Below are 22,377 nucleotides of genomic sequence, written 5' to 3'. Positions count from 1 at the left end.
GTTTCGTATTCTTATTACACACGGTGCACTTATTTTGGCTAGGAGTTTCATTAGAAGAGTTTATTTGAGACACCATCTGATCCCCTCAAGCCACGACGGCACCATCTGCACTCATGTGAAGTGAGCTTGCTTGCAGGAGTGAAAGTAGTGAAGTGAAAGCTTCATCTTTTACTCCGTTTCCGTTTTTCAATAAACCCAACAATAAAAGTTTTCATTTTGTTAAACAAAATTTGTTTAAATAAATTTTTAAGCATCACGAGGTCCAATTATACAAGGGTATGTAATAAATAATAAATCAGTCATACATTAAAGATATATAGTTTTATTTTACCTTGTACTTAGGATTAGTTTAAAACAGAAAACAAATAAAAAATGGAATCTACTTTGGATGCCAAAAATGTCAAAATATCATCGACCAGTGGTAGTAGCACAAGTAGTGTATCCCACATCACTTATCCAGCTATGGCGTCCCAACTTACTGGCCAATCAAAGGAAATTGACGAAATGCACATTATGGAAGAAAAGAGGCTTTGGTTAGGAAATTTGGATCCGAAACTAACCGAGTAAGGGATTTGTATGCTTAATTATATAAATTTACATTTGAGAGAAAGTTATTTAACATAAAATAAATGTCTTTGTTCTCTACGGGTTTAACCTACTAAAACTGGTACAAAAATATGGACCGATTGAACAATTTGACTTCCTCTTTCACCGGTCTGGACCCCACATAGGACTTCCGAGAGGTTACGCATTCGTCGAGTATGAACATCGGGAATGTGCTGAAAAATGCATAGCCTCACTAAATGGAAAAAGGGTGATTGATCGTCACATAGCGATTAGATGGGCACACCAAGCCGTTAAAGACTATCCCGTAACTACTATTCGTTCAAATTCAGTACACATTGTATGCTTATTGGATAAATGCTAATAAGAACAATTTTAACTAATTTTCAAGGACGAACAAACAAAACTCAAGTCAAAGCTACCAGCACTAGGTGTCAAAGAGTCTGAATCCGCCGGACCCAAATTAAGTACGGATAAAGCCATCAATGCAATTGAAGCAAAATTACTAGCGATGGACAGAGAAAAAGGTCAACTGAATTTCTCTATTGCGTCCGGTGGAAAGGCGAGTGCCGGGAGCAGTAATTTTGCAAACCTGGGGAGTCGGAATCCGGGACACAAATTTTTTAACCAGATTCAGACAACAACTCATCAGCCTAATCGTTACAACTCGAAACCGATGGACCGCGACCGCAACAATAAGAAACCATATTCTAGATAAACGTTTCTCAATACACGTCCCAGCTCAGACTGACAAAGATGATCTCATTTGTGAATTGTAAATGCTATTATTACTTTCACCATTATTCTCGTTAATATTACTATTATTAACACGCTTATTGTTTGAAAAAAAATAGACTAACTGAATTTTAGAATATTAATTCCCAATTTTATTGTAGAAATTAAGAGTTTTCAGATTCCTTGAACCTGTAATGATATAATGACAAGCAAAATTTTATTAAAGAGTTTCTTCTTAATCATTAATTTGTTTGTAATTGAACATACTTGCAAGCTTGATTCATACAAGTGTAGAACACGGTTTGACCTTCATCCGCCGATCTGAGTTGAAGTGTAGCATAGCTCATTTGACCATGACCACATCGCCTGCACTCGCGATCAACAACAGGTCCTTCGGCCACCACATCTTCCTTATATTTTCCTGCGAATTATCACAAAATTAATATTCCATTATATTTATACAACAATTTATAGCAAGCACCACTGTACCTTTTCCTTTGGATTTCTTCTTCCGTCCTCCTGATGATTCGCCCCTCTCTTTGCTATACACGTCGGCATCATTGAAATGAACTATGTAGCTAACATTCGTGACATCTGAATTGAATGAAATAACACATACATTTATACTTAATTATCATTAATATTGATTATACTTAATTAGCTTTACGTTTCGTGTTAATAGATTCTTGACAAACGAAACATTGATGATCTGTGGCCGTGCCCGAAGGTACAGGAAGAATGGAACCACAATAAGAACAAAATTCTGGATCGGTCGAAAACACTTGTTCTATCTTTGATTTCCACATTATTTAAGAACTACAAAATTTTAGTATTTCAACTTTAATCCAATTTACAAATAACTTGAATAATAATCTTCACCTAAGCTTAGTAAATTTGACAAGAGTTTGAATTATGAATTTTGAGAACTTTTTACTCTCGTGTCTTGTGTGCCATGTGCGTGCAAAAACAAAACAAGAGTTGACAGTTTGTAATTCGCTCGCACTTCGTATATATGAATGTGTTGAAAATAATCAGCCGATGTAGCAAGAAATCACAACAAATAAAAATACTTTACATTGTAAGTTATTAGTATTATTAGTTGCAATTTGAAGGAATTTTACCAGATCTGGAGGATGGCCCAACCATCTGGTCAACGTCCCCTTCCACAGGGGAAGGAAGCTCTCCTTAAAGCATACAACAAAAGGCTGAAAGACAACGTCAAGTCAATGGTAGATAATTTCGGAGGTATATAAATTTAAATTACGTATATTTTCAATTTAACTGATTATGCATTAATGAACTTGATTGCCTTCTAGAAATAGTAAAGTTGGCAAAGATGGAAAATGAAGGTCAAGTTTCTCGAGCCACACAAGCCGATGAGGATCATTTTGAGATGACCGTTAGAGCCGCAAATATGGCAAGTTATTGATTGTGATAATATAATCAATGGGTTGACTGGAAAATGCTGATTTCTTAATAACGATAGGTACGAGCTGGAGAATCATTAATGAAATTGGTCACCGACATTAAACAATACTTGATATTGAATGATTTTCCATCTGTAAACGATGCAATTGTTCAGCAAAGTCACCTTTTTAAGCAGAAGCAGACTGAGTGTGATCGTAAATTAATGACGTTAAGGGACGACATTTCTGGAGACTTGTTTGACCTTGAAGAGGAATATTATTCCTCTGCATTCAAATAGATTCTTATTTTTTACATAATGAACATAAACAACTGCATCGATATTTAAAGTATTTATTAATTATTCTTGTCTGATGAAATACATTAAGGCCTTCCATAAATAATAATGACTATGTTTCGATTTATTTCAAATCAATAATATTGTAACTTGTTCGATTAAATAATACTTCACAGTCGATTTTAAAATAATTATGAATGGTCATATTTAACCTACAAATTGTATCGTCAAATTATGCTAATTTGCTATTCGTGGCAAAGACCACAGTTTGTATAAGTGCTGTAGGAAAGAGCGAGCGTAAGTAGCAGTCCAATAATGCTGTTTGCATTATCATAATTGGAATGAAAAACATTTGTTCCCGAACGTATATGTCTGTAATCGCCTGTAGAAAAACATCCTCATTCATAGATAAATACTACATTTTTATGTTTGCGTACACACATGTAAACTTTCTTAAGACACTAGGTATTGTTCTGTTCATAATAATTAATGGTATTTACTTATACTGTGCAAGGATTTTACAGACACTTTGCATTACTCAAGAATTTATCACGTAACTTATTGAGCCTTGGCCTTGAGTGAGTGGAATGAATATATTATAATGTAATACCTTTTGGTATATAAATTAATAAGTAAAACTTGGAAATAATTTTTATGCTCAAAATGGAAAGTATTGTCGATATTGAAGAGGCAAGATTTGAATCACTAACTAATCAGAGGGACACTGGACTAAGGCAGTTGCGAATTTCGACTCGAATTAGATTATAATACAAATAATAAATTAAAACAGGATATCTGCTGTTATTTCATTACTCCAAGTTGTGTCTTCAGAATCCGGTTTCAAATAATCCTCAATTAATTCTGTTTCACTTTTTTTAATTTCTGTCTTTTTCGGAGAAGGGGCGTCAAAATTTCCCAGTTGATAGTCATTATTCGCAAGTTTGGAAGTATAACTACTCAGTCCACCTTTGTAATAAAAATAAAACCAGGCATTTAGCTTATTGTTGTTAATAGCCATACATAGATAACACAGCAAATGTTGTATTAATCAAATTACTTCCAGAATTGTTGATAACGCTTGGGCCTTTATGACCCAGCATGTCTTTCTCATTGGAATCATCATCAACCAACAAGGACAACTCTGATGGGTATTCATACGTGGTTATTGCCTCCTCATTGAAAGAGATGTTCATCTATTAAAAACAAAAGTTAGTATTCTAACAGTATGTAGATACATATATATGTATTAAGCATGCATATGCATAGAATCAACTATTGTAACTAATTACAATGCATTAATTTACCTTTGTTGATTTCGGTCTCTTTTGAATTGAACTCTTTCCGTTGATTATCACATTTCCACCCACAACAAAAATCAGCTTGGCATCAAATTGGAAGTCAGTTGTTGAGTCAATGTCATCCGCCGATTCATCAGTAACTGTTCCAGACAAAGTTAGCCTTCCTTTGTGAAGTCCATCGTCTTCAATATAGTCAGGGACAGATGATCTGGTTGTAAAATTGAATACCATTGGCGAGTTTCCTCCTTGATTTGACTTTTGCTTTTGATGGACCCTAAGTTGGGATGCATTATTGGAATTAGATTCTTCAACAACTTTCCTTTGTGGTACAGGTGGCGGAGCAACCGGTGGGATATTATTATTTGCCTTTTGCTGTTGGTGGTGATGGTGAGGTTGAGGGGACGGTGATTTCTGTCTTTCATGACTCTTGACGTTCAAATTGCAAACTGGGGAAGGCTCATTCAACTTTGAAGGTAATGCAGCCTTTACATTTTTTGGTTCAGGTGGAGTGACAGTCGTTGGAGAAGTGGACCTGAATTTCGTACCATTCATGGATGACAAATTATTAGGACTAGATTTTTTAGATTTTGCAAGTGGAACAGATGCGGGTACGATTTCTTTTGCATTGGCGTCTATTGTAAAACTATTGGGAATGTGCTTCAATGGTTGTCTAAAGCTAGATGGCAGTTCCTTTTCCTTTTCTTTGCTTGATACCAGCAGGACTTTATCACCAACAGAATCCCTGGACGATGATGCTGATTCATCATTGCTCACCCTATTAATTGGTGAAAATGAAGAAATTTCAACATTCTTAGTGGGGACAGGGTGAGAGTTGGATGAGGATTGTTGCCGCATCATAGAATAACTTGCCGGCGACGGATGACTTGTAATAATTGGAGAAGTTGGGGATTCAACCACCTGTGGACTCTGAGGTGGTTTTGGAGAGGATGTGAAAAGAGGTTTTGGACTTAATGGAGGTTTAGATGAATGTTGTTGAAGAAATAGCTTGTAAGGTTGTTGAGTAGGACTCAGAATAGGGGACAGGATGTTATTATTTGATTTTGATTCACTGGTCCTATATAATGAACCTTGATCACCATTTATCGAGTGGCTGAGAGTGGGTTTGATTATCCCAATTTGTTTTAATAATGGTGGCTTTGCATTAGTAATGTTGTACCCAGAAGAAACGGGTATCTTATTCTCAGAAATACTTTGCACCCCCTGTGCCATGGTGGTGGTAGTAATGGAAGTAGAAGTAGGTACTTTTTGGGGCGGAGGGGTTGGAGAACTTGGGTTGGAGGAATTGATAGATGAGTGGGTCAATCTCAGGGCGTGACCAACTCGTTTGTTAGTTGTATTCTTTTCAAAAATCCTGGCAGTTTCCCGAACAATGTTCGAGGGTATCTCTGAAATAAACAAGTGCACATATAATTATGTACAAACAAACATGTTGAAATGGCATTAGCACATGAGCCTAAAATTCAATCCGATTAACACTCCATCGTGGGGGGTAAGCAGTAACGGAGGGAAACTAAACTCCCAACGTTATTTACTTTTCCAGTCGTCACTTCTTCTCCGTTCTCTCACTCTCTTATCAATGTAGTCGCTCTTAAATTTTAATTACTTGCAAAAAAAAAGACGATACGCAATATTAACTAGTCTTAGTTCAGTGTAGGTAGTTGATAGACGATAGATGAACAGTTTCTCCGGTGTAAGTTATCAAGTCAAGTTTAAAGTGCCGTGGTGATACAAATAGTGACAAGATGGATAACGCTTTAAAAAATAACAATCGTGCCGGAGGAGAACTGAAGTGCAGTTTGTGTGATAGAAAGTACAAATCGGTAGGGACATTAAAGGTTCATATGAGAAGAAGTCATGAGAATCGTGGAAAGTTTGTGTGCAATATGTGCAATAATAAGTTCGACTCTAAATTCGTATTAACGCAGCATATGAAAACAAACAAATGTGTCAGTAGTCAGCAAGAAAATTCAAAAGCTAAACGAAAAATTAAATGTAAGTTCTGTACTGCGACTTTTGAAAAACAGAATGCTCTAACTCTTCATTTGCGACGTGAACATTACGACGCCGTATATAAAATCAAATGTCCTGAATGTGACAAAAAATTCCCGAATCATGCTGGTTTAACAACACATAAAAATAACTATCATAGTGGGAGGGAAAATTTACATTGCCCATACTGTCCATTTGAAAGTTTAATCAAATCCAACCTTAAAAGACATGTTGACGAAACACATTCAGAGGATACAACCAAAAAAGCGGAAGTGAAGACGGCGCAACTTTCACCTGCAGAGATAAGTCTCGAAAACTACCGTCGGTATAAAGCAAATCCGGGTGACAAAGTTGTGCCAAGCGTCATAATAAAAAGTGAATACTATCTGAAGTTGACGAAACAACAGTTTCAAAAACTTGAACCTGATCGACTTAAGACGCCAGTCGTTTTCGATGAAGTGAATGGACCACGTCATAAGGCTGGGTGGGGCTACAAGTCTGAGGATAAGACCTCAGATATTTCATACGTTCCACTTACAGAAACTGAACAGGGTAAGTAATAATATTAATAATAATAAGATATCATGATTAAAACTAGTAATCTCTTAATTATGTTAAAATATGAAATTATATATACAAAATGATATGATGGAATGAACAAATTACTTATCTATGATAATTTGTTTTGTTTGTAGTGACTTCTAAGAAGATTTTTGGATACATATGGCGAGACGGGGTGACTTTCGAAATCGTGGAAGTGTATTTTGGGCTGAATGAGGAGGATTCCAAAATAGCAACAAAAAACAAATGGAAAATTCTTGTCCGCTACAAGAATAAGGGCTGTACAGATAGGTGGGTATAATATTAATTGTTGTATTGGTATTCTGCAGTTTCAAGTTTTATGTATATCAATTTAATAAATGCTGTTTTTATTCCACAGAATTCTATTCAAGAAGGGGTATTTCTTCGACTCAGAGGAGGCGTTTGAGGTGCCAGGAATGGTGGCAACATCAAAGTGGGCTGCAGGACAGCTCAAATCCTTTACGCGCAACGAAACTGGATCTATCTGTTCCATCAAACCTAAGGAATGTTACGTGTGGCTCTCGAAGTATTTGGAACAACTCCGAGCCGCCTTACGGTCAGTTAATGACCATTGGCTTGGACCAGTCGTAACTTTTCAGTTAGACGACAAGGAGGAGCTGATTTTGGCGAGACGAGATTTGGAGAAAGTTAGGGGCGAGATGTGTGAAATGGACATTGGGTTAGTAATTTTACAATTGTCATGATGATTGGAAATGCATAATTCAAATCAGTATGCTTATTTCATAAATACTTGTATTTTAGGTTTACTGATAAGCTTTCAATCCTTACGGCGGAGAACTCTAACCTGACGGTGGAGAACTCTAACCTGACGGAGGAGAACTGCAAATTACAACTGCGTTTGAAATCGTGGAAGAAGAAGCAACAAGACGCAAAAAATGCGAACCGATTACTTCTGGTGCAGAGAGGACGACAAAGGTATGCATACATTTTGATAATACATAATCTTTCAATATGTGATATATCAATGTGTAATCTAATTATGTATAATTTGCAGTTCAAATGAAGACGTTCCGTGCTTTTTTCCTGTGACGTTTAAGATGGAGGAAGACGGAAACTTGGATCAAGGAACTGAGCCCAACTTCGACATATTCAGGAAGGAATCAGTGCAAGATGAAGAGTCAAGTAGTGATGATGACGACGACGGCGTCGAGTATAACAGAGTCCCTACAGTGTCGGATCTCATCAAGGTTGTCACGAAAGTGCTTGACCGTTCTGAATCGTCAACCGAAACTAATCCTAATGGCGCTAATCCAAATCAAGAGACTGACCCGTGTGATGAAAAGACTGAACGTAACCGGAAAGTGTTCGTCGTAAAACTATGTGATTAATTGTTTGTCATTCTTATGTACGATATTTAATAGCTCACATATTATTATTAAATTAATTTCTTCGGTGCTATTATTATCTAACTATTAAAAATTTACGAACTTGTTGTCATGAATAAAAGCAAAAGCGCTAACCGAACAATATCATGAGCTATAATTAGAGGAACATAATATGAATTATTCTCATCAGTCACTCATAGATAAAACTTTTAGAATTTGTATCAACCATTTGCATTTTACTGGTATAAATGTTCAAATAAAATAAAATAAAAAACTTACGAGGTAACTCATGTTCAGGGGAAACAAAGCTTCTGGATCGTCGATGCTCACTTTCAGACGTTAATCCAGCAGCAGTTCGGTCTGGACTAATATAAAGCTGAGTTGGATAAGCTTTATCTCCAGCGGCAGTGGGCAGATAATATGCGTTATTCGACAATCCTCCTAATCCATTTAGATTGGCTCGTGGTCTAGAAACTTCAATAATCACAATTTCCTCTTTCGGTAAAACCTAAAAAAAAGACGAGAAAATTTTCAAGCACAAATCACGAAACCACAAAAACTCAATATTTCTATCACTAACCACAGCCTTAAATTTTTCCAAAATTTCCTCCTCGTGTTTAGTACGTTGCAGAGTATCCACAGAACGAGCTCGTCTCATGCGGTCCCTTCGCTCTGAAACGGCCGCCCGTCCCCTTGGTCCTGGGGGTTTCTTTTCATACATTTGACTATTGCTTCTATTTTCGAGGACAACCGTAGCTGACTTGGATTTGGTCATCTCGGCAGTAGATGTTCCACCTTCAGTATGGTGCTGATAATCATCACCACCATCCTTATCATCTCGCCCTTTGTTATCCGACGACGAGGTCTTTTTATTTGTGTAATTTTGGCTAAATGGAGTTGGGCTGGAAGAATCACGATGATTGCTAATAATCCCCTCCCCAGCAGATGTGTCAAGATCAATAATGTTTTCGAGACTGGTTGATCTCCGCAAACTAGGTCTGGTGCTGTACTGACGCAAAGCCAGGCTTTGATATCGCGACCGTAGTTTTCGTACAATTCCAGGCCCATACTCCAGAATGCTCTCCTCCTCCCCGTTTCTCAGGTATTGTCTCGACTTTGAATTATTCACATCGTCCATAAATCCGCCACCGTCCTCCCGAATTGGGCTCGACTTTTCTATTAACATAATCAAGGTTCACAAGATTAAACCACTCGTATTACAACCACACTGTCTTTAACCACCGACTTAGATGATATCACATCACACGCCACATATGTATTTTAGTTCTATTCGTATGCTATTTTCAGTATTATTTAACTTATTTAAACAGTACTTAGCAGCAAGTAGTTTTGGTTTATATCACTCGATCCTCTCTCTCTCTTATTACTCTAATAAACAAAACTTGTGTAAACACACCACTAATTCACTAATAATGTACTTTTAGTTTAGGTATAACGTTTGAATTTTTCTGTGAAAACTAAATGAGAGTGGGGGTGGGAAGTTATAAAGCGAAAAATAAACAAGATTTACATGGTCTCTTCATAATCTATAACTGTTGTTCCAAGAATTAAGAAAAAGTTTGCTTGCACAAATAAACAATCCACAATTTCACATTTCTATTTGGTGTAACATGCATGCAACAGTTGTTGTGCTGTTGAGTTGAAATGACTGACTGGTTTAGAATCACAAACAAAAACGACAGCGAATTAAAGACACGACGACGACGACAACGACACTACTTGTTAATAATACAGCTCACAGGAAAGGGGACAAGTAACCAGACCGAAGCTGAAAGGATCAACTCCCTCAACTCGTGGATACTTACATATACACATGAAACAGATTATTTCTTAAGAATCAAGAGCAGGATACGTTAAACAGAGTGGGAATGAGTGTGTATACATCATCTCATCACAGTAAAACCACTAGCAAAATTGATGCATGTATAAATCCTCAAGGGGAGAAAAACAGTTCGTTTTGGTAGTCAATAGTTTGACCCAACTAAAAAATCCAACTTATAAACTGCAAGAAATGTTGCATGATTCTCTCATGGTGATGGCAAAGGAAGACGCTTATAACTAAATAACTGCACTTGTTGTAGTACAACCCAATGCTCACTGGGCTCTCTACTTATTTTTCATGTAATGATGATGATGTGGGTATGCAATTGAATGAGAATCAATTCGGAATAAAGGTAAGTAATAACAACAACGAAGGCAATATCGAAATAAACTTTTTGGTGAGAGCCTATAAAGTAGATAGTAGAATGGAATGGAGAGAGGAAGCACTTGTCGTCGTCACTGTTGTCGCCATCATCCACTCCAACAACTGGGAGGATTTACTTGCTCAACCCTTCCAATCCCAACCTATACTACGAGCAGCATCGAATAAATAGTATGTAATGTAGTACCCTAATTACAGGTAAAAGGAGGGTTGTGAAGCCAATGTGTTGTGGGAAAGAAAATGGACAGGCACACTGTGAGACAGAGGAAATAATAATACGTATGCGATGGCTTCATGGAACTTTGTCAGTTTTTAGCAACTGCAATTTTCATCAAACATATTGGTTCGCCATAAAATAACACGTCCCTATTACCTGCCGTAAGAGATCTCAATAACCCATGATGGTTTTAGTATTGTTTTCTACCACAGTGTCGGCAAAACTTTTGGGTTTATGATCAAGAATAAAAAAAATCAACCAGCATACTGTCCTAAGCAATTGAGCTGATTCATGGGTTTTAAAAATCCATATAATTTGCAAATTGTGAGTGATACGTACTTTAGATGGATACATCTACGAATAAGAAAAAATATTGCTAAACCGTTATGCTAAGCTTACGTTATATCTGTGTAGTTCTACTTTACTCGTGATTTGATACTCATAATAATAATGATAATACTAGCAGCTAGCGGCAGACATTATTATCTTCCTATGGTCCACTGCGCGTAAAAATACAATACAACTTACCGGTGCTGGTTTTCCGTTTATTAGCAGCCTTCGTTTTGTGCATTTGTTCTTGAACCACGGCTGCCATCGTTGTTCTCCCACTTGTTGTGTGATGCTGTGTCACATTCATTCGGATGGATGTGGATTTTGGTTCAACAACCTGTTTTTTATGATTTCCTCCCGTTTTTGAAGTAGGCACTGACTCATTACCTTCAGCAGGGTGGACATCTTCCCCATCTGCCTCGTCCCCATTGAAATAAGAGTCGGACGAATGCCATATAATATTCCGGAGTATTTTATGATTCCGTGCTGCAAGTTCTGACATCCATGGGGGAGTAGCTGATGATCCCATTTTTGTCTCTTTGTCACGTGATTATTATCACAAAGGTTGTGCTGGTGGGGTGGTATGCACGTATATGTAGATGTACAGCGTGGTCAATGGTTGCAATTTATTATAGCTGAGTTTTTGCTTAGTCAGACTCTGTTATCTGTAATCTATTGTCACACACGCGTCTGTTCTTCGAACATTAGGTAGCAAACTCGGTACAATAATACTTGTTGCAGTTTTAAATTGATCACAGGGAAGAGTACTGGATGGACTTTACTACTATGCAAGTTCAACTCTTGAAAACTCCAAAAACGGTCAAGTATGTATGTATGCAGTCGTAGTAAGTCAGTAGTAGTAGCTCTTGCGACGAGACCTGTTGATGAACTGCATACATGGACACTGCAAATAACAAATTCAAATTCCTGTCATGTTGGTTGACGAGATTAATTCATATAAATTACTCTCAATTTGCCCAAATATACATTAAACTTGGTATATGATACTGTAAACCCTCCAACTTGCGTAATAATGTCCAGCCAGGCTATCTTTTGTATCACGACTCTGCTCTGCTTTATTTTAGACGCACACATCACCATTTATTTATTCATACTCTGCCCGTTAGTTAACGTTCCATGGATGCAGGGCAGGGCAGGGTGGTATATTGAATTTCACATCATGCTTCATGCATATCTTGCACAGCATATATTTGTGTACGTATGTATATATATAGATACGTACATGGAATAACTACAAGAAACTACTTGAAAGCTGCATGTTCAAACACTAATGAATTATCATGGCCCCGTTTATTGCCATTATCTTACTTATCTCAGTGTTCACCACTCCATTAATAAAATGGTATCATCATATTCATCATATCATGTTGCAAAAGAGCTAAAGTCAATATAATGATAAAGTCACAGACCTGGATAAAGTTGATGACGACCCACTACTAAAAACTAAATTACATGCTTTACGCTTAAACAAAATGAAAGTAGTGTAACCTAACCATAATGAGTATAGAGCAGGATGGACAACACAATTTGAAGTAAAGTGTGAATTATGACCTTTCATTGGTAGTAATCATATTATCGCATCGCAATATCATCTGAAAGGCATTATGTTGCATATACTCTTAAATTTTGGTCTAATATTGAATACATACAACATCCAACGCATCAAAATTTCAAAATGTCAATAGTTTACAGCTGAATAATTTAGTTTTAAATTCAAAATCATAGTTAAAACTTCCTAATTACAATGATTATTAATTGTAACATTAGCGGAAAACTTTCAGGAGTAGTTTTATTTATGCAAAACGGACACTGACTAATCACTATCACAAGGTAGGACAACGGCAGCTGATATCATGTTATCAACAATTTACGACATCAGAACCGATGACTGACAGATTAAATTACACCAATAATGACACCCGGATTCACGATAGACTTTTGTGTGGCATCGACGCACGAATTTGCTACAACCAAACAAGCGGTGATTCATTTTTACAACTCAGGTGGGTATGCACTGTGGTATGCACATAAGTATTCGGTATAACTGATACTTCATTTCGTTAACAATAATTTTAGCCCAGCGGATGTGTATGAATAGTAGCTTTAATTATAGTTGAACGACTTTTAAGTAATTATAATTAACCGGCATTAGTCAGCACGGCCGTCAAGATTAATTCCATCACGAGATTGACTCATTTGACTCAACCTCAATCAACATTATCTATCAACGGGCAGTTATTTGTTATAGCTTTTACTTGTATTCTAAACAATTAAAAACAATTAATTGCTGGCTACAAACAAATCAGTTGATTCGTTAAATTTAGGAATTAAGACTCAAAGCCAAATTAGGTTAAAAATAAAAATACATGCTGGAAAAAAATGGAACTTTTGAATTTACACCTATGCGATTAATAGCTCAGGTTTTAAAACACAAGGTTAGCTTTATTCCTGTAAAACCATATTACTAACTGTTTAATAATTTTCAAAATTAAAACGGGTTAGGAGTGGATGCCCAGAATTAAAAAAAACACAAGAAGATGTGAGATTCATTTATGCACCGAACCACATATACATAATTGCAAAAATTAGGAATTACTACTACTGCAGACAGGCTGATCTGTCTATATCCATGTTACTTCCTGATAAAGTAACTGGGGTATAAAGTTGAAAGGAAATAATAATAATAATAAAACTTTGCATTCCACTTCTTGCAGCTATTGCCTGCGTTCACTGAACGCCGTTCAGTGAGTTTTACAAGTTATTCAGTTACATTTGTGGTTAAATTTGATAGTGTTTAATATGCAGAAGAAAGTAGTACGCTATTCGTTGTCAGCCAATTCACTACTTGCTCAACATCAGTATGCATGAGACCTTTTTATTTATTTATTTACGTACTCACAATCCAACTATCAACAAATTATTTAGTATATCTCATTATTGTGGATAAACTCGACCCCAGACAATCAGACGCATTGGTGTCAAAATCAATAAGATTTGAAAATACAAGTTTAAAAATACGTGGTTTATTGACGTTAAACTGAAAAGCCGTTTTGAGCAAGGGTTATAGAGAGAATCGTTATGATTATTCGGATCAGATGAGGTCTTTTATCAGGACGTATGCTTACCGTTAATACCTTGTCCATTTTATGCAGGAAAATCGTAAAGCCGTTGTATGGCTAGTGTTCCATGTCCATTTTCATAAACGTAGAGTTAATGGAACTGAACCACAACTCTTCATAATTTTGAGTTTCGAGTTTTATTATGAAAGTAGCATTACGCAAACACTTTTTAAATCCTACTTTCAATGTAAGGATAGCAGGAATGATACAATAGAATCTAAAATAAAATTATTGCCCTAGTTCAATTGATGCATTTCCTGTTTATTCGTGGTGCCGTTCACTTGCACAAGTTTTAAAGAAAAACTCAACTGATCTTAACAATGATATGGTTTTTGCTAACTTGCAGTGATACAAAAATAATGAAGCAAATAGAACTACGCACAGGTGATATTTTAAAATCTAATTATAGCGTAATTAGTAATAAATAATACAAACATGCGAGTATTTAAAATATGTATCCTTGCATAATTTCTGTAAACCCTTTGAAATATAAAATTTCTCAAGTTGAATTGTCATATGATATGGAGAAAAGAGATGAGAAGAAAGGCAATTAAATGTGTGGAATAAAGTCCAACCCTTATCTTAAGATTTAAGATATTTTAAATCTAACAACCAAAGACGGTTGTAACAGTTGCACGGAAAACATTTTGAGCAAATTATGGATATTTACAATCACCGTATTAGTTATATTCGAAAGTGAGAACGAACATACTAAACAGTTTTAGTAGCAAACATCGATGACATATTATTATACTGATTTAGTTGGCTTTAAATGTAATGAAATAATTACATAATGTAATGAGTGTAAACTTGTGTATTTCAAAATTCAAATACGTTACAGATTACATCATATCTCCAAAAACTGAGTCCACGCTACAATTCTATTTCACAAAACTGATCAACTAAACAATACAAAGACATGTACAGAACTTCTGCCAACATTGCTTTATACCCATAAAAATACATAATGGGCATTGCTTTACGAAACGAAATGTGCATGCTTTTCCCAAATGGTATATATATTAAACTATATACTACATGTATGCATATTATGTAGGAGTTGCTCAAAATGGACATGCATCTATCTAAAGTACTCGACTCTCGAAATATATCTCTATATAAATAGTTAGATAATAATTCTACTTTTATTCAAAATAATGAACATTAATCGTGTTGCAGTGCAGAAACATCACATATTAAACATATTGAAGAACTGGCACAAGGGAGTATGTATGCATAGTAAGAACACACTTCTCATTGTCGGAATTATCGGAATTAGTTGCACCTCCGTCTGACCTTTTTGTCCTAAAAAATTCTAGAGACTATAAACTAAAGACACCCAATTCATTTCTCAAGTTAAAACTTTAGTGAGAAAATCTTATACAATGGATGCAATGGATAAAGTCAAATTGTAATGTCAAGCAAAATTGATTAATACAGGACTCGCAATTAGAGTTGCATACATATGTATTGAGGTTAAATTTAACTTTAATCTACAATAGAACGTTTTCATAAAGAATTTTAATATCAACAACCACATACGAAATCGTAATTTTGAGCCAACATGTAAAGTATAGTAAAGTAATAAGCAATAGTAAAAATGCAACGATCACAGGTACAACAATACTACGCTGACTGAGGTACAAATTAAGTGACGCTGAAAACAACAATTTCATTTACTTTCTATTAACCATAACCATTCCAAAATTCCAAACCCAGATCTGAAATATTATGTAAGAAAGGCCAAACTGTATCTAAACATATGTACGAAATACAAATATTCCACCTACAAAAGTACATATCTATATAAATCACTACTAGTGATTTTGGGCATTGTGGGAAGCTGAAAACAGAAACCCAAACCGCATAACCAAACAATCATATCATGCACCCGTAAAATCACAGTTTAATTGATTCAATGATCAACCAGCCTATTCACACAGAAATATTCCAACTTATCTTTTTTACCAGATAATGACAGTTAATTTCATGTCATCAAATTCTTTACGCTTAAACGAAACCAAGAACGGAATTTTACAACTGTGTGTGCTTTTAGCTAATAATGTAACAGAATTACAATAGATTGAGAGTATACATATGTACGTACGCACATAAGAATTGTTCAATGCATGGGATTAGTAAGATATGCTACTAGTACTGGATTAAGGAAACTTTAGTTGATTCATTCATGATTTGCTCAAGACTTAGTATTTCATCATGCGGTTCTAGCAACGATCATTTTTCATTTTGTACGGGTTCACTTATCCTTAGTGTTGCTCAATAGTCTCATATACAACAGAGTAATTTTATAAGACTTTCTGATTATATGTAAATTTACATTTATGTAAAGGGTGAACTTAAATTGGATTACAGATATCATATTTATGTATCTTTATTATTAGTATTAAATTAAATCAATCAAATTGATAGCAACTTATCGGTTCAAAAGTCTTGTATCCATTTATTATCTGACCTACTTAAATTGTCATTACTGCTTTGTTACCACAAAGTTTGTGAGCAGTAATCAGTAGGAAGTGGTGGTCTTTATTTTCTATATCTGCTGTACGTACAGTATGTACATTTTCAAATTCCATGCATTATGATACTACGATATATGCATCATTAGTACGCACATTCGGAGATGCCCAAACCCTGGATCTATAAAAAGTTTTGCATAAGTCAGTGATACCATAATTGAGGGTAGTTTGAGTTCAATAGTTCAAAATTCAATATTCTTGTGCATACTATAACTAACTATAAGCTTAAGACTGAGGCATAATGCAGCAGAAGTTGTGAGAAGTTGGGATGAGCTGCAATTTTTTAGAATAGCTTGGTAAACTTAACATATTTAAGCGTTTAATGAAGTTCATTAGTCCAGTTTAGTAGCCCAAGCTGATTCACATGGTCTTTAGCCACAGCCGTGACAAAAAATTTAAGAATCAGCACAAACCGAGTCATTCTGTGGGTATAGCACAAGCAAGTCAGGCTGGCATTGGTTTGCATTTTACGATGTGGAGTATGCATTCTGAGTGAGACGATCTTTTTTTCTTAGAAGAAGGGAAAGAAATGACGGTCAGCAAGTCTCGGTTGAAATATTTTGCATTTGGCTCAGAGAATTTAAATTTATGTTGCATGCTTTAATTTTAAAATGATGATACTTTACACGGTGGACGATTGATGCAGTTAATCTTGAGGGAATTTGGAACTAGGACTATTAAGATGTAACACACAGTTTATAAGGTACTATAAACTTGTGTGTGCATGTATGCATTATTTAGAACTGTCAACTGTGGAAAGATTGGTATTGCCCAAAATACATGGAACAACTAAAATTAAAATGAAGGATTAATAATTGTTTATAACACGTATACATATGTAATACATATCTATGCATACTTGTATACAAATATACATGTATATTTGATTTTTTGATGATCTGTATATTGGTAATTACCAATATACAAAATCAAACCCAAATTTATAAATAAGAAATAAAGTTGATTGATCGACTCTCTCCCAGACATCATTTGTGCAACAGGAAATAATAACCAAGTTTGAATTAGTCTTCTAACCCAAGGAATCAAAATAAAACAATTTAATAAAGCGACAAATACCGTTTCACTTGGTTTCATTAAACTGAAAGAGGACAAATGAGGTCTATGATTTAAATATAAGACTTGCTTTGAAACAAAACTCAAGTATTAAAGAGCTACAGAAAGTAGAATAGATATCTTAAAGACAATTAAGCTTTCACGACCATAAAAGTGATCATGTGAGGCATGTGTGTAGGTAAAAAGATATTTTCGCTTTTTTAGAGAAAAACTTTCCTTGCAAAATAAATGATTGGCAGAATACGCTACGAGCAATTTCCTACAATTGAATCGTGGCAAAGACGAAGACATACAAATAAATGTACAAATTCATTAAGTTAGAGGTAAATCTGTGATCACGAGAGAGTTGACTGGGATTCGTGCAATTCGTTAAATAGAAGGATGAGACTTTTCAAAGCAAATTGACGATTTTGAATGACTCACGTGTGTGTGTTGTGAGTGTGGGTAGATCGAATTGTACAAAGTTTTTGTTTCGTCTTAAATGAGGCGTTATCATTTGTAATATTATGGTAGTTTGTGTATAGTGTTTAGTGTATAGTGTATTTTAGTACCAGCTTTCCAAACTTATGCTTCCGAAATGTAATAATTAGGATACTTTAATATGCTCCAACTTGTGGCGTGCAGACACTTGATAAGAAATTCCTATTATGAATTTCGATAATGATTCATGATAGAATATGTGTGTATGAGTGACTTGATTTTAAATTAATAAATCAACCCAATTGTGGTGGCACAAAAATTATTAAGCTTTGAAAGAAGCCATGAGATTGCCATGTCATTAAGTTATCTCTTTATTAGGTATCATGATGTGGGTCCGCCAGAATGCTCATAAGTGAAAAGTAAGTGAATCATCTTTTGAATAAACAAATAATTCAGAAAACATACCTGCAACTTACATTATATAATTGAACTGTATTCAGAAAATTATTTTCAACAATATTCCTGATGATGATGACATGAGTTTTACTTTACATCGAAAGCTTGAATAAAATTTTTCGAAAATTATTCTACAAACTTCTTTTGATTTCTGGCATCTTATCATCATGGGTAGATAGTAATATGACATACGTAATTATGACTACGTCTAAACATGGCTTGACATCATTTGGACAACAGCAACGTGATCGGAGATAAGATATATAAAGTGTAAGGAAATCAGGGTGTAATTACAATTACCTCATCTCAACTAAACCAGCACGAATCCCTAAACCAGAAATACAATTTCCTCCTCAAAACGTATTCCTTCTAGCACCATATGAAGATACGCATATCGCAAGGAAAGGACATATCAAAGCTGTAATTGTCACAAATCCACCTAATTTGATCCACTGACTGAGGCAAGTTAAATATGTACATAGAGCTGTTGCAATCTATTTTTTGTACATCCGTTTTCTTAACCATTATCAACAATGCACAGGAAACGGGAAACACAGCAAACAAACGAGATTGACAATGAATTCAGTAGGCTACACAAAAATGCCCTTTGAACTTGAAATAGACAAGAGTGTGACTGAGACGGGATCATTCTTATTTATATATTTGACAACTCTATAAGAATACAAGTATACTAAAGTTTTATCAGTGCATACAAGAACGCATAGCTGCATGACTTTATGAGGAGAATATTTTGCATATTTAAGCAGCAGTAAATATTAGCTACTTTAAAAGTGACATAGACAAGCCGAAAGAGATGCATTAGAGCACTTCATTCATGAATAAGATCAGACTCAGTAAGTTATCAACTCAGTGCATGCTAAATATACAGAATAGATTAAACAGGTCGCCAACTAATTAGGACGTGGAGATATCAGTGTGACTCGTCTTTAGATTCTTCGCAGGGTTTAATTTGCACTTTAAATTCCAGTTGACGTGGGTTTGCACAAATATCTACAATCTTTAAAGTTAGAGAGAAATGAAAAACTAGTAGGGTTTGGAGGTGCTGAATCTATCAAGATAATTTGGTTGGAACCAAATAATAAAACTAATAAATTAATCTCTCGACCGAGCGTTTTGACGAACTCGCAGTGCAGATAAATTGCTGAATTTGCGCATCTGTGCATGTGCCGCACCAAATATTGTTTATAAAGAGGTCGGCTATCAACTCCACGAATCACAAAAATATCTGGATTAAACTTGGTGTGCGTTTTCCGTTTCCTATGTTAGCATTTTCAGACCAGCGGTGGTCTACGACTAATTACTGACAGTAAACTAAATAATATGTAGTTTAATATGCAGACCATTAAGCCTAGTGAAGCAAGAAAGCGAAAAATGCATACTATAATTGGTGATAGTAAAAACGGGACAAAAACAAATTCAATATGAATCTAGTCCATTCAAAATGACGATTGATTGAATTCACGTGTGGTTGACAAACAGCGTTATTATTATTCTTTATGATTTTATTAACTGCACTCTGCCTTTAATAAACTATAAGTCACTAATGACTATAGATAACATGTGTGGGTTGAGTGATAACAAAAATTATTCTCAGGGAATTTCTTATGAATTCTACGACCTCAAACTTCATGCAGCTCACACAGGAGAATATTGTAATTTTGGTGTTCACTTTTATGCATATGTACCAATGTATATTGCATGCGTGTGAAATGTGGGTTAAAATTTAATGTCGGTGTGTAGTGTAAGTAACATAGCATCCGACTCCGACCATACATATAAAATCCAACTTGGCTTGGTTGGTGGTGGTAGGTAGGAAAGTGTCCTACTTTGATTTAATTAAGCTTTCAAAACACCATGAAAATACTAAACTTTTTCTTCCCTTGCAATAATAAAATTGAAAGAAATGGTCATATGCATGCAAACCTAGAATCAAGTCAAGAGTTTCATCCATTTTAAATTCCTTATTGTTCAAGAGTAACAAGAAATGGGTGGACCAATTCGTCATAAATGTATATTTATCTCGGTAGTAAAAAAAACGCTATAACAAACCAACCTTCTATTTTTATGAATTTTGTAGAGAAAGTAGATTTACTTACTTTAAATTTTAAATGATGATGGCGACTAAATCCGTACCAGTGATTTGTGAAATGTCCTTGCCCTTGTTGAGATTCATGAGACAAAATAAAATACTGAGGTAAAACTATGTACAAGCCTTATTGGCCATTCGATGTATCGCTTTCGCTCACGAGAGAGTTATTCTAGAAAATTGTTTTCTTTGACGTCTGGATTTGAAAGGCTTGTATGGAGTTGGAAGGCAGCTTCAGTCTTGTATTATTGTCAATATGTAATTATTAATCCACATTCACCTCAAAATCCTAGTATGAAATTTTGTATCCGTAATGTTTCACAACTGTTTGGACTTTCACCACACTTCGGGTTTATTCGAGAGGCTGTTAAAAGATCAGAAATGTACATGCTTTATTACAGTGTATTGAATTCACTACAAACATTTAAAAGTAAAACCTTACCTACGTAAAGATGATTCTCAATTCATTAATAATAACAATTTGTAATCTGATACTCATTGCTCACTCAACAAAGTCAGTGCCCAACCAGCTATTCAGCCCAATAGTTAGCGGAATGCGTATGAATTCTTCGTAATTTAGTGAACACAGGTGAATGAATTTTTAGGTTGAGCGGAAGTGAACTTAAAAAGACAAAAGAGGAAGCAGGGATCAGTCAGTTAGTTGGTGGTTGGTTATTTTGTTTGTTTTTTTTAGGCGGCGCCGCACAACATCTGTCATTTTATGTGTTGGTCTCCAGCGCCCACGCCCAGGGTCTCCAGCGCCAAAGCGCCCAAGGTGGGTCTATAGCGCCCAAGGGTGTTTAGCGCCCATACGCACAGGGTCTACAGCGCCCAAGTGGTGGAGGGTCTCCAGCGCCCAGGGGTTTCGCGCCCAAGGTCTCCAACGCCCAAGGGTTTAGCGCGCAAGTGTCTCCAGCGCCCACCGTTATTAAAATTATTATTAGATCTCCTTGCATAACCCGACAACCATTGTTTCTCACCCGGCATTTATAATTCCACCCCCACCCCCACTCAAATCCACCCTCACAATTTTTATGGGGCAACGTGAGATTTTATTTCATATTGGGCTATCGTTCGTTTTTTAGCGAGCGAAGCGAGCAGGTTAGGTTAGATCTGATAGGTACGGGAAAAGTGTGAAATGCTTAACTAGCTAACCTAGCTAGTTAGCAGAGCTAGCTAGCCTTGCTACCTAGCCTAGCTACCTAGCCTTGCTACCTAGCCTAGCTACCTAGCAGAGCTATCTGGCCTAGCTACCTAGGTTAACTAGCTAGCTAGGTTGTATCTATCCTAGCTAGCTAGTTAACCTAGATAGCTACCTAGCTAGCTAGACCAGGTAGCTCTGCTAGGTAGCTAGGCTAGGTAGCAAGGCTAAGTAGCTCTGCTAGGTTGCTCTGCTAGCTAGCTAGCAAGGCTAGGTTGCTCTGCTAGGTTAGCCAGCTAATCATTTCACACTTTTCCCCTACCTAGCAGATCTAACCTAACCTGCTCGCTTCGCTCGCTAAAAAACGAACGATACCCCAATATAAAATAAAATCTCACGTTGCCCCAAGGTTACACACGTTGGGGTAGGACATGAAGTACATCATGTAAGAAGTTTGTGATAGAGACATATTCCCTTAATTATTTAAATAAACT

General features: G+C 35.8%; 5 protein-coding genes across 6 annotated transcripts; 3 read left to right on the top strand and 2 right to left on the bottom strand.

Moving 5' to 3' along the window:
- Positions 1-3: 3 nt before the first annotated feature.
- LOC110850944 (probable RNA-binding protein 18) lies at positions 4-1,545 on the top strand. Its single transcript, XM_022098558.2, has 4 exons — positions 4-276; positions 343-563; positions 649-871; positions 956-1,545. Exons 2-4 carry the CDS (start codon positions 373-375, stop codon positions 1,280-1,282), a joined length of 741 nt encoding a protein of 246 aa, XP_021954250.1. The 5' UTR covers positions 4-276; positions 343-372; the 3' UTR covers positions 1,283-1,545.
- LOC110850952 (DNA-directed RNA polymerase I subunit RPA12) lies at positions 1,429-2,296 on the bottom strand. 2 transcript variants are annotated; one of them, XM_022098577.2, is made up of 5 exons: positions 2,179-2,296; positions 1,967-2,115; positions 1,789-1,893; positions 1,567-1,720; positions 1,429-1,488 (listed from the first exon to the last, which is right to left on the bottom strand). In XM_022098577.2, the coding sequence occupies exons 2-5, from the start codon at positions 2,103-2,105 to the stop codon at positions 1,464-1,466; spliced, it is 423 nt and encodes a 140-aa protein (XP_021954269.1). In that variant the 5' UTR covers positions 2,106-2,115; positions 2,179-2,296; the 3' UTR covers positions 1,429-1,463. The 2 variants fall into 2 exon arrangements, with proteins under 2 accessions (XP_021954269.1, XP_021954260.1); XM_022098568.2 differs by having other exon boundaries at positions 1,967-2,254.
- Positions 2,297-2,299: 3 nt separating this feature from the next.
- Positions 2,300-3,685, top strand: LOC110842427 (mediator of RNA polymerase II transcription subunit 22). The gene is made up of 3 exons (XM_022088172.2): positions 2,300-2,544; positions 2,616-2,716; positions 2,786-3,685. Exons 1-3 carry the CDS (start codon positions 2,433-2,435, stop codon positions 3,002-3,004), a joined length of 432 nt encoding a protein of 143 aa, XP_021943864.1. The 5' UTR covers positions 2,300-2,432; the 3' UTR covers positions 3,005-3,685.
- On the bottom strand, positions 3,470-21,431 carry LOC110842425 (serine/arginine repetitive matrix protein 1). Its single transcript, XM_022088170.2, has 8 exons — positions 21,185-21,431; positions 20,753-21,106; positions 11,207-11,912; positions 8,818-9,413; positions 8,517-8,745; positions 4,306-5,705; positions 4,059-4,194; positions 3,470-3,967 (listed from the first exon to the last, which is right to left on the bottom strand). The coding sequence occupies exons 3-8, from the start codon at positions 11,535-11,537 to the stop codon at positions 3,783-3,785; spliced, it is 2,877 nt and encodes a 958-aa protein (XP_021943862.1). The 5' UTR covers positions 11,538-11,912; positions 20,753-21,106; positions 21,185-21,431; the 3' UTR covers positions 3,470-3,782.
- LOC110842426 lies at positions 5,831-8,394 on the top strand. Its single transcript, XM_022088171.2, has 5 exons — positions 5,831-6,861; positions 7,005-7,161; positions 7,250-7,570; positions 7,654-7,827; positions 7,907-8,394. The coding sequence occupies exons 1-5, from the start codon at positions 6,063-6,065 to the stop codon at positions 8,238-8,240; spliced, it is 1,785 nt and encodes a 594-aa protein (XP_021943863.1). The 5' UTR covers positions 5,831-6,062; the 3' UTR covers positions 8,241-8,394.
- Positions 21,432-22,377: the final 946 nt, after the last annotated feature.

Source organism: Folsomia candida, unplaced genomic scaffold (genome assembly GCF_002217175.1).
Source record: "Folsomia candida strain VU population unplaced genomic scaffold, ASM221717v1 Fcan01_Sc001, whole genome shotgun sequence".
NCBI classification, from domain to species: Eukaryota; Metazoa; Arthropoda; class Collembola; order Entomobryomorpha; family Isotomidae; genus Folsomia; species Folsomia candida.
This window is presented reverse-complemented; position numbering and strand designations above follow the sequence as displayed.